Below are 11,377 nucleotides of genomic sequence, written 5' to 3'. Positions count from 1 at the left end.
TGACAGAAACTTAACCGTGGAATCAACTCAGGGGAGGCGCTGGCGACACATTGGACAGCTGATGCAGGGTTGACATCACCCCTGGTGCCTCTTTGGCCTCAACCTTCCAAAGCTTCGTTGACCCAACCTTATCACTTCTTAACACTTTCGTCAATGCCCATTTGAGCTTCAGAAGGTCGATAAATATGAACTCGATTCTATACGCGCCTTTCGCGCCACTGCTCTATCTACGCCCTCGTTTTCGTCAAGACCAGGACTGGTCATATCGACAAGCACTGGCAAATACTTTCATGAAAGTCTTCCTACGCATTTTCGTGGCATTTCGCACGAAACCACCACTTTCCCTCAAGCCAGGTCTAGATGGAGATCGCTTCGTCGTGATAGAGCCTGGAGCACCAGAGCTCTACACCAGCATCACAGTAGACGACGAGATCCAGCCAGTGGCTGTAGGAGGCACCTGGTTCCCATCACTCTACCAATACAACACAACAACCACGCAAGACAAGCATATCGTGCTCCATTTCCACGGCGGCTCTTACATCCTTGGAGACGGTCGCACATCATCATGCAAGTTCCTCGCCAACAGCTTGCTCGGGCATACACCAGTAAGCCACGTCTTCAGCTTACAGTACCGTCTAGCCTGCAACCCCAACGGCCGTTTCCCTGCACAACTCCAAGACGCCATCTCCGCCTACTCATACCTACTCCACACGCTGCACATCCCGGCATCTCGCATAGTTTTCAGTGGCGACAGCGCAGGTGGCCACCTCGCCCTCGCACTCCTGCGTTACATCACCGACTATGACGACGAGACGATCCTCCCTCCGCCCACGTGCTCGTGGCTTTTCTCGCCCTGGTGTGATATCCCCAACTCTCGCAACAAGCATCTCTGGGATAACATTCCCAATGTACAGACGGACTATATCCCACCCTCATTCCCCGCGTGGGGCGCGAAGCATTTGATCGGCAACCTAGAAATCACTAGCGAGTTCCAGCCGTATCTTGCGCCCATCTGGCACCCTTTTGTCCTGCCTTCGCCTGTTTTAATTGTTTCCGGTGGCCGGGAGGTTATGTGTCAGGAACATGATCGGTTGGCGAGGCATTTGAGTAAAATGCAGCAGAATGAAGGTCGAGTGGAGTATTTCGTGCAGGATCACTTGCCGCATGATATTCTCATGGTTGCTTGGATTCTGAACTTTCGAAAAGAGGCTGATCAGTGTGCTGTCAAAGCTGGGGTGTTTTTGACAAGAATGCAGGCTCAGTCGGAGGAGGATGGTACTGAGGTTCCTTCTGTGGCTTTTGAGTCACGATGATGCTGCTGCATCCACTATGCCCTTTCGGTGTACCATATTGCTACCCACATATGTATTGCTATTTGAGCTAAACTTTCTAAAATCTTGACTCTACATGAGAAAACGACTCTATGGTTGCTCCTGGTCGTATTAGAAAGACCTCTAACCACTTCCAATATGTCTGCTCTTTTTTCCACTCATCTCTTCGACATTTGTTTGGTCAAAATGACCTGGACCACCTTCCCTAAGATTATTTTCAAGCTGTGATTTGTTTGTCAGTGACCAGGCAGCCTCCAGCTTTTCAGACATTAACTCCCCCCAAATTCTTCTTTCTCTCTTTCAATCTCTTTTCTCTCAAGATCTTGTAACAGTCGCAACTTACAACCTGCACCGAGGCTCTTATTCTCGATATTACCATATTCAATCCAACGCTGATCAGTGCTGTGATTTCATCTAAAATCGTTGCTACTATCGACTATCGATCTCCATCGCTCCCTACCCTCAGTGCGTTAACGCGTTGACAACACCAGAAAAGACCCAAAGAATTCGAAGACACGTACAGCTCACTGAGCAGTAGCCTACGCACCGTCGCGGTCGAAAATGGCACCTATCCCAGCAGTGATGCGCGAAGCAGCTCGCTTTGAGAACCGTTACAGCATAGACTGGACAGACCACAGCACATACACCAAGATAACGACAACTGACACGCATACTAGCCACAGAAAGCTGGTAAATTTCTCTCACGAGCTCCAGGAGTGGCCATTTTTGCCCGTGGTCATTGCGAGCGTTCTTTTTGCGATTATCGTGGTGGGCGTCGTCGCCCACTTTTGCTTTTGGGGAAGGCACAGGTATGTGATGAGCATCCTATTTGTGATTGCGCGGGGTCATTGATTTGAATTGGTCATGCAGGTATCCGCGGCGAACTGCATCTCCCGAGGATAAGATGAAGACGGAAGGCGCTGGGTATCTGAATACGGTTGAGGAGCCCTGCTCAGGTATGTTGAGACATACATATATTTTGCTATGTGCCCGGCTTATGATGTTTATAGATGGCTGGATGTGTTTCATTCTGGCCTGCCATGCTGCCATTACCCTCGGTGGTTTCTGATGCAGAGGAACATATACAGCTGTTGGAGAACAAGACAGTCAGATGAATACCCCCTGTTCTCCGGTTAGCTAATAATTCTCTGTGGACCTGCAGTTGTCTTGTGGAACTCGTAGGTACAACTACAAGTCTTGTGCTTGTCGTCTGAGCCTGATGTGATTGGTTTATTTTATGAGACTGGATCGAATATGGGTTCGAGCGTTTAGCAATGGATATTTTTATGTTTAGGGGAAAAAACAACTAAAGTGGAGAAAGATATGTGCAGTCTAAGACATTATCAATGACAGGGCAAGTAGTTAGGAAAGGTTGAGATCTATGTGGGATCTCATGAGGGTATTCATTAATTATAGTTGCAGGAAATTTTGATCATAATAGGACGACATTTCTTAGATTGTCTTTTTATATCAATGTGGATCTTGATACTCTCGGCCAGATTAGATGAGACTGAAGATTCTTAGTTGTAGACGATAGTGCCATGACTCTCCTAAGTATACAGACCGTGTGAAATCTACTAGACCTGACCCTGAGCGATGGATCTATGTTTTATCAGGTCAGATACAACCTTGCAAGTACAAGGGATCGAATATTTAGCCGAGCAAGTTTATATTGACGTGCAAATCCAACTCCAACTATCTCTATCAATCGATATCGCACCAGTCATCTAACCCCCAAGCACCATGACCGATCCTCCTGGATGATTTGTCATGAGGCAGATCGGATCACGTTGGCCTCTTACTGTATCATTCTCACATGATTGCAACCGACATCATGTAAGTTCATAGATGCCGGCGTCTGTGCTTTTTAGGTAAGGGTCCACGGGTGAGAAGTCCCTACCTTGGTTGGTCATGGTGACGGCTTAAATGGTAACTGACTGGGTCCCGATGGGACGCTCCGGGCGGCCCTGACGTCCTTTTCTTTGCGAACTACCCCATCCGGGGGAATTTCTTTGTCGATTTGCGTATTGTTGGTTGCCATAATCTAAAGGAACAGCTTGAATGGTGACCTATAGGATCCTGTAGGATGAATTGGACTGCCTAATTTGGCTGGCCCTGATACTCTTCTTATTTGCGACTACCCTATTCGGAGGCATTTGTTACTGGTTTATGTATCGTTGGTTGCCTTAATGAGAAGGAACCTTTGTGTCTCAACCTAAAATGTGACAGACGTCTTGTTGACACGAGCAGTTCAGATGCCCTCGAATCATGGTAGCGGGTTGGTGCGAGAATAGACAGATGAATTGACAACAATCGATGGAAAATAAGAAGAATTGAGCAGGGGGTACGTCTCTCACGCTAGGTCCTAGGAACATTGAAGGTATCGATATCAATCTAAGGCAAGCAATGGCGGTGAACCGATGGCAGCCTTTCTGCCACATCCCCGCCGATGAATTTCGATAAAAAAAAAAGTTATCGGTTCAAGTTGCAGCAATTGTAGTTTCCTCTTTCCTCTTTCCTCTTTTTGGTCGCTCATTATTAATCTAAAATACATCTTCACCTTGTCGCCATGACTTTATCCGATGACGATCCTGTTGTTGCCTCCTACGACGTCCTCCTCACTGACTCCGATATCTCTCGCTATGTTTTCCAATACGTTGATCGAGAGCACGACCGTCCCTACAATGACCAAGAAAACCAACGACCGATTCAACTTCGACTTAAACCGCGCACCGGTCTAATTGAAGTCGAAGTTCCCATCATTACCCGAGAAAACTACGACGTTAACAAGGGGATGCGCTACGGGGATGCGGTGAAGAAGAGCCGTTCCGCCCGCGACGGAGGCGCTTATGGCATGGCAGGTGGCTTCACTGCTGGTAGCGGGACTGCAGCTGCAGGGGGGAGAGTCAAGATGGAATCGAATGGAGATGTGGAGATAGTGGATAATAAGAGGGCTGTGGATTCTGCATCATTGATGCGAGTGCAGTCACTCGGAGGTCGGATAAAGCCCTCTGAAGAAGGCGACCCAGTTTACATGCTGGCCACCTTCACGGATAGTACGTTGATTCTACTCGATCGCTTTGTTTTTCTGGCGACAACATTCGATCCTAACCCTCATTCTTAGAAAACTTGCATCTCTCACCCGTCACATCAGTTGTCCAGTTCCATCCTCAACTTCACCACCTGGATGCTCTAGATGAAATCCCAAAAGCGAAAGGCTCGCGGGCTAAAAAGGACGACGATGAACGCCCTGCCGAGAGTGAAGCACGTGCCATTGATATTAAAGTCAAGGCCGCTGAAGATGGCGAAGGGGCTGCAAATGCCGGCAATCTAGACCTTCTTAAACAAATGCAAGACGAAAAATGGAAAACATACGGCTGGGTTGATGCTGAGGTATGTTGTCTCTTTGATATACCTTCTTGATTTGTGTTTCCCACTAATTCTTACTGATCCCAGGCCGAGGATTCTTGGTACACATACGAGAGCTACATGATTCACAAGGATACCGAAAATCTCCCGACCTTAGAATCAAACATCGAGTCAGAAGCCTACCTCGATAAAATGAGCGCCCCTAGAATTGATCCTGCGCGCCCCGACATGACTGGTTGGGCTATGAAGGAAAATCGCCGGAGACAAAGAGAGGCCCAAGCAGGTAATGAGGCCGAATAGCGAAGGGTTCTATTGTACAATAATCCAAACAATCAATTTTTAGTGAAAGCTTATCATAATCCCAAAATTATAGCTGCTTCGTGTTAGCCTAAAAAGCAGTGAAGCTCTTGCCACTCATACAAGGATGCCCGCCAATCACGATAAGAGAATGGGCTGGGTCACGTGCCTTGTTCGGTTTTTCTGCCATCTCCGTTTCATCGCGACAGGTCCGATAAATCTCCCTTTCTCTCATTGCCTTCGTGTTTTTTTATTTCTTTCTCCCCCCTTTCCCTCTTTTTTCCCAGTTTGGTCGAGGGTTGCAGGGCAGCGTGCCAACGTGATTACGATCCGTCTTCTATAACGGAACAATCGCATTGGTTTAGCTCAACATCTACCATTGCGGTGTTCTGTTTTTCTGGACATAATCGTTGGAAATCTGCATCTATCTTATAATTTACCCTTAATACGTTTTTTTCTTTTCTTTTGAAGTCATTATATTCTCATTCGCTTTAATCCTCCAACCTCCGATTTCCAACCCCCCAAAAGCGCCGGTTTATGCACCATGTTATCCCGTGTGGCTTGTCAGAAAAATGCTTTCCTTCAACTCCGGAGGACGCAGGCCTTCCGAGCACCCTTCCATTTACCGACAACACGTTTTCATTCAAGTAATCGAAACCCACTCTTGAATCTGTCGGGGCATCCGATTCACGATCGCTCGCGTAATCCATCTGCGCAATCCGAACGTCACCTTGCTACAGCCGCCGATCACTCTAGCATCGATGGGCATTCACCAGAGACTTACGACCACTTCATGCATATGCCTTTTGAAAACTTCGATACATCATCCCTGATCATCCTCGACTCGACACCACAATCGCAATCAAAAGTCTTCCGCAGGAGGCATGGTGTCGGCGGTGATGAATTGGAGATGAAGGCGAACCTAGATCTCTCATTGAAGATTGGAGAGTTCGAGCGAGCCTCTGCGTTGATTACCCGCCTTGGCCATTACCATCCACCTGGCTCGGAGGAGTATCTCCTTATTCATAACCGTTTCATGAAGCAGATGGTGTCGTATATGATCCTCCACCGACAGCAAGACATGGTTCTGCCGTTGCAGAAATGGTTCGAAGTTGATATGCCTGCCGGTGGCGTGACACCGGATGCAATCAGTTTCGCGATTATGATTCGGATGGCGCTGCGTATGCTTCATGGATCGAAGCGCGACAGAACTGTTCGTCGATACTGGGAACTTGCCCAAAACGCGGGCATGGAGGAAGAGCTTGTCGGCATTGAGGTTCTCGAGGACTCTGATGTTGGTGAGCTGTCTAAGGTGAGCTTACATTTCTAGTCTGTACTTTGAAATCATGCTGATGTTTCCAATTTCCAACTTAGATTTGCTCGTCCGACATGCTGGACTTGGTCTCGAAATATATGGAACTCTCTGAAACTCCTGAAGTGTCCACCACCATCGTCGATAATACCCCCGAAGTGCAAGCTGCCGACCAAAAGGGATTGGGACTGACATCTCTGAAACAGTCCCTGTCCCTCTTTTCCGGCAATTGTGATGTACATTTGCCTGAAAATTTCGCAGGTACGGAAGAGGAAGGAAAGCAAATGGTTGCGGATTTGAGGCAAATACGACTTGAAACCGACAGTCTCGACGCGGCCCTCTGGCGTTGGCGAGAAGATAATGCCGAGAGACAAAAATCCGGATTGAACGTCGCTTCCGATGAGAAAAAGCTCAACAAAATCATGAGTCAATGGCACGCCGACCTTGTGGCAAGAATCAAGAAGGAGTTGCATCTCGTTAAAGAGACACTTGCGGCCCGTATCGTAACTGTGGAACAAAAAGAGCGTTGTGAGTATGGTGTGTTTTTGAAAGCTCTCGATCCCGACCGGTTAGCTGCACTCACTCTGTTATCTGTGATGTCTACTTTCAGTCGCCAAGGGATGGACAAAGGAGTCAAACTTTCTATCCTCGCTTCAGTTGTTGGAAAAGAGTTGCAGGATGAACTCATTGCCGATGCCTATCTGAAAAAGCACAAGTCTATGCATCCGACTCGTCTAAAGGCACTAAAGCAGACCCTCGCAAACCGCAAAGACAAACAAGGCCGACTTCGATGGCGGTCGCTTGTTGAAAAGATCAATGCAGAAGATGAATCAACGATGTGGGGCTCTCGCTCGCAGGTCAAAATCGGTGCTGTCTTGATGAGCATGTTAGTCGAAGTCTCGAAAGCCCCTGTCTGGACCGAGGATCCTGCCACGAAAAAAAGGGTTCTCACCATGCAACCGGCCTTCGACCATTCTTATCGGATTAACTTCGGAAAACGCTCCGGTCATATCCACATAAACCCCAAACTTGTGGAGATTGTTTCTAAGGAGCCACCGCCTGAGCTGTTGGCCCGCCACCTCCCCATGGTTTGCAAGCCCAAACCCTGGACAGGGCCCAGATCTGGCGGTTATAAGATATACGAGTCCAACCTAGTGCGCACCACTCCCGGTGAACTACTACAACCAGCCTACCTCAAAGCTGTCTTGAAAGATGATGGGCTGAAGGAGATCCGAGCAGGCCTTGATGTTCTCGGTGCCACTGGGTGGAAGATCAATGAACAAGTTTTCAACGTGATGCTCGAGGCTTGGAATGGCGGTGAATCTGTGGGAAAGCTCGCCCCCGTGAATCCAGACCTGAAGACACCAGAACAACCAAGTCCAGATGCCGACTACGAAACGCAAAAAGCGTGGCACCACAAAGTTCGTGAAATCGAAAATCTTCGCTCTGGATTCCATTCTGTTCGATGCTTCCAGAACTTTCAGCTTGAGGTAGCGCGAGCCTTCCGGAAAGAGGTCTTTTATCTGCCCCATAACATGGATTTCCGTGGAAGAGCTTACCCACTCCCTCCCTACATGAATCAGATGGGTGCTGATAATTCAAGAGGGTTGCTTCTTTTCGATAAGGGCAAGGCACTTGGAGAATCTGGCATGCGCTGGTTGAAAATTCAGATTGCAAACTTGTTTGGATTTGATAAAGCGAGCATGTCTGAACGGGAGCAATTCACAATGGAACATTTGGATGATGTTCTTGACTCTGCCAACGCAGGACTGCGTGGACGACGTTGGTGGCTCCAGGCTGAGGATCCATGGCAGCTTTTGGCAGCATGTTGCGAACTCCGCAACGCCTTGCAGCTCTCTAATCCCACCGAATATGTCTCTCATCTTCCAATTCACCAAGATGGCTCTTGCAATGGTCTGCAACATTATGCCGCTCTGGGCGGTGACAGTGTCGGCGCCCAGCAGGTCAATCTTGAACCATCTGATCGCCCTTCGGACGTCTATACCGGTGTGTGCGAATTTGTGAAGGAAGCCATTGCGCAAGATGCAGCCAATGGCGAGCATCTGGCTAAGCTTCTCGAAGGCAGAGTTACCAGAAAGATTGTAAAACAAACGGTCATGACCAATGTCTACGGTGTGACCTTTTTGGGGGCGACGAGACAGGTCAAAAGGCAGCTTATCGACTATCTCCCTGACCTTAGCGACACACAGAGGAACAGCGCGGCTTTCTACATCGCTACAAAGATCTTTGGCGCTCTTGGATCTATGTTTAACGGAGCCCATGAGATCCAGTATTGGCTGGGCGATTGTGCCCAACGCATCACACAGTCTGTGACACCGGAGCAAATTGAGGAGCTCACGCAAGCGGCATTAGTACCCAAGGATGAACGTGATGAGGATTTTGCAACATCCACTGACCCGGAGAAATCCTTCAGGTCGACTGTGATTTGGACGACTCCACTGGGTCTCCCAGTGGTCCAGCCATATCGCACTCGCAGGACGCGGCGTGTTCATACGAGTTTACAAGACATCAGTCTCGTCGAGCCTGGCGCTGATGATGTTGTTACAAAGCGCAAGCAGCTTCAGGCCTTCCCGCCGAACTTCATCCACTCTCTGGATGCCACACACATGATCATGTCCGCCAATGCATGCCATGAAGCAGGATTGACCTTTTCCGCAGTTCATGATTCATTCTGGACTCATGCGGCTGATATCGACCAGATGAACCTCATCCTTCGAGATGCCTTCGTTCGCATGCATTCCGATGATGTTGTCGGGCGCCTCGGCGCTGAATTCAAAGTGCGATATGGCAAGAATATGTTCTTGGCCAGAGTCTCCCGCAACACTCCATTGGGTCGGAAAATCTTCAGTCACCGCTACAACACCAGGATTACCAAACTCCAGGAGTTGATCAACGAACACCGACGACAAACTCTACTCAACTCGGAAGATCCGGAAGATCAGGCCGAGGGTCGTGCTATGGTGACACCCTACAGTATCTTTGAAGAGTTCGGGGGTACAGACTCCGACATCACTACCGTCAAATCAATGGGTGCGAACTCCATCGGGCATATTCCAGAAGTTATTCCAGACCAGGAACGCATACCGCTAGGATCTTCAATCGACACCAACGATCCGGCCATTGAGAGCCTGGTCGGCGACCTGGAGATGTTTGAGGCCAATCAGGCCTCCCGTGTCGAGATGTCGAATGTAGAGGATGATGTCCATGGTGAACCCTCCGACCAGACCGGGCGAACGGAGCAGAACGAGCCGTCCCAAAGTTCTGCGCGGCCACTTAGTCCCAAGTCACGCCAAGCAACCACGTGGTTATGGATGCCTCTGAAATTTGCCCCCGTCCCCAAAAAGGGCGACTGGGACCTGACCCGAATTCGCGAGAGCGAATACTTCTTCTCTTGATGCTCTCATCTCTCTGCAAATTACCGCATTCCGCTGGCGTTTATGCATACTTTCACATTTCTGTTTAGCCATGTCCGGAGTACTGTGGAGGAGGTGACTTCCGGATTCATTTAGCTGCCTTTTTAATTTTCTGTATATTTCCTGCCCGATTTGTTTTCCGGGCTTCATTGCATTTGTACATTACACATGGAGAAAACAGTATATACCTGTATGAATATGACATTGAACTTCTAGAACTATTTCCTCTCTTTTGACTCATCACAACTCTATATTGGGGAGATGACCCCGGGAAAACTCCCAGAGTGAATTTAGGCAAAATCCAAAAGTTAAAAAGGAAGATAGTGACCTAGGAACGCGGATCTAGCCGCTTTGGAATGTTTAGAATAAGTGCACATTGTATAATTGCCGAGCTTCCGAAGCCCTAGGAGTATCAGAATGGTCAGATTCACATATAATTTAACATTCTACCCGATGACCCCTATAGACCCGGCCCCTGTGAATGGCCCCGGCATGAGGATTATATCCGGAGACCCTGTACATGCTCCGTACCTTAATGTGCTTTGTCCTCTCATCCCCGGTGCCAAGACCGGGGTATGTAACCGTGGCTAGAAGAGGGGTTTAGGTCCGAAATCATATGTAGCTGTATGGAGTACGGTCAAACCCCGTTAAAATGTAAGGATCGTCGGAGAGCAAATCTTTACAAATTAACGGGGTCTGTACTCCGCAAAGAAGTGAGGGTCTCCAGGGCTTAGTATTTGGATTATGTAATCATATTTAAGGGGAGTTTAAATCCGGCAGAAAAGGGCGGATGCAGAGTTAAGCCAATGAAATTAATAAACCATGGGGGCGGTAGGCCTAAAAAACAACTTTGTAAAGTAAAGTTTGTAAAATCGGGGTGCGCTATACCTAATTAGGCTGCCTTGGAGCTGTTTATTATAACCCGGGAGTGTAAATTTTTCCAAAGTGATCGGGGTGGAGTACATTTTAGCAGGGTTTGACTGTATATATACGCATTCGAATTCCTCCCAGGCCAGTATACGTGTTTGTTCTAGTGGATGACTAGGATTTTGATCAAAGTGAAATGTGGAGAACACGGACATAAGCGAAGGAAGAAAAGGGAGTCTACAGTTTCACTTGAAACACACGGCGTCTTGGGGATTAAAAAAACAGGAAACAGGTTCAAGGCCTGGATATAAGGTGTATTAAGTGTTTAATCGATTAAATAGAAGTTTGTGTGTGAGGGAGAGAGAGAGAGGTACATTCTATAACACACCACACCGATGCACCACGTGCTGCCGTTGCCCCCGCCTTTACATGACTTCCCCAGATCTTCTGATCTTCTGATCTCCTAATGCTCCAATCTTCTGATCTTCTAATCTTCGTATTTCCGATCCCCCTTTTTGGGTGTTATTTTTTTTAAAAAAAAAATTTGTCTGGAATTTCTGATTCCTTGCCTTTGGCCTTCGAAACTGTGTGAAAACTAAGCTTTGGGTGCGGCGAGGGGAGAAAAAGAAAGTCCCGAGGTCGCCTTCCCGTCTCTCTGCATCTTTCTGCAATGCCGTTGTGACTTCTTGGTCACCCTATATTCTACTTTTAACTCAATCCTTTTGTGTCAGATAGACCAGAGAGTCTAGATCCCCTTGATCTGTCCC

General features: G+C 48.0%; 4 protein-coding genes across 4 annotated transcripts; all 4 read left to right on the top strand.

Moving 5' to 3' along the window:
- Positions 1-185: 185 nt before the first annotated feature.
- Positions 186-1,313, top strand: N7487_005796 (alpha/beta hydrolase; the record flags this gene model as incomplete). The annotated part of the gene is made up of 1 exon (XM_056873543.1): positions 186-1,313. One exon carries the CDS (start codon positions 186-188, stop codon positions 1,311-1,313), a length of 1,128 nt encoding a protein of 375 aa, XP_056731263.1.
- A 579-nt stretch (positions 1,314-1,892) lies between these two features.
- On the top strand, positions 1,893-2,400 carry N7487_005795 (uncharacterized protein; the record flags this gene model as incomplete). Its single annotated transcript, XM_056873542.1, has 3 exons — positions 1,893-2,140; positions 2,202-2,287; positions 2,342-2,400. 3 exons carry the CDS (start codon positions 1,893-1,895, stop codon positions 2,398-2,400), a joined length of 393 nt encoding a protein of 130 aa, XP_056731262.1.
- A 1,500-nt stretch (positions 2,401-3,900) lies between these two features.
- On the top strand, positions 3,901-5,000 carry N7487_005794 (uncharacterized protein; the record flags this gene model as incomplete). Its single annotated transcript, XM_056873541.1, has 3 exons — positions 3,901-4,387; positions 4,456-4,724; positions 4,788-5,000. The coding sequence occupies 3 exons, from the start codon at positions 3,901-3,903 to the stop codon at positions 4,998-5,000; spliced, it is 969 nt and encodes a 322-aa protein (XP_056731261.1).
- A 790-nt stretch (positions 5,001-5,790) lies between these two features.
- Positions 5,791-9,725, top strand: N7487_005793 (DNA-directed RNA polymerase; the record flags this gene model as incomplete). Its single annotated transcript, XM_056873540.1, has 2 exons — positions 5,791-6,309; positions 6,372-9,725. The coding sequence occupies 2 exons, from the start codon at positions 5,791-5,793 to the stop codon at positions 9,723-9,725; spliced, it is 3,873 nt and encodes a 1,290-aa protein (XP_056731260.1).
- Between the last annotated feature and the right edge of the window lie 1,652 nt (positions 9,726-11,377).

The sequence above is a fragment of the Penicillium crustosum genome, assembly GCF_028827405.1.
Source record: "Penicillium crustosum strain IBT 35664 chromosome Unknown utg000002l_segment0_segment0, whole genome shotgun sequence".
Taxonomy (NCBI): domain Eukaryota; kingdom Fungi; phylum Ascomycota; class Eurotiomycetes; order Eurotiales; family Aspergillaceae; genus Penicillium; species Penicillium crustosum.
The sequence above is the reverse complement of the archived record's forward strand: the minus strand, read 5'-3'. Positions and strand labels throughout refer to the sequence as shown.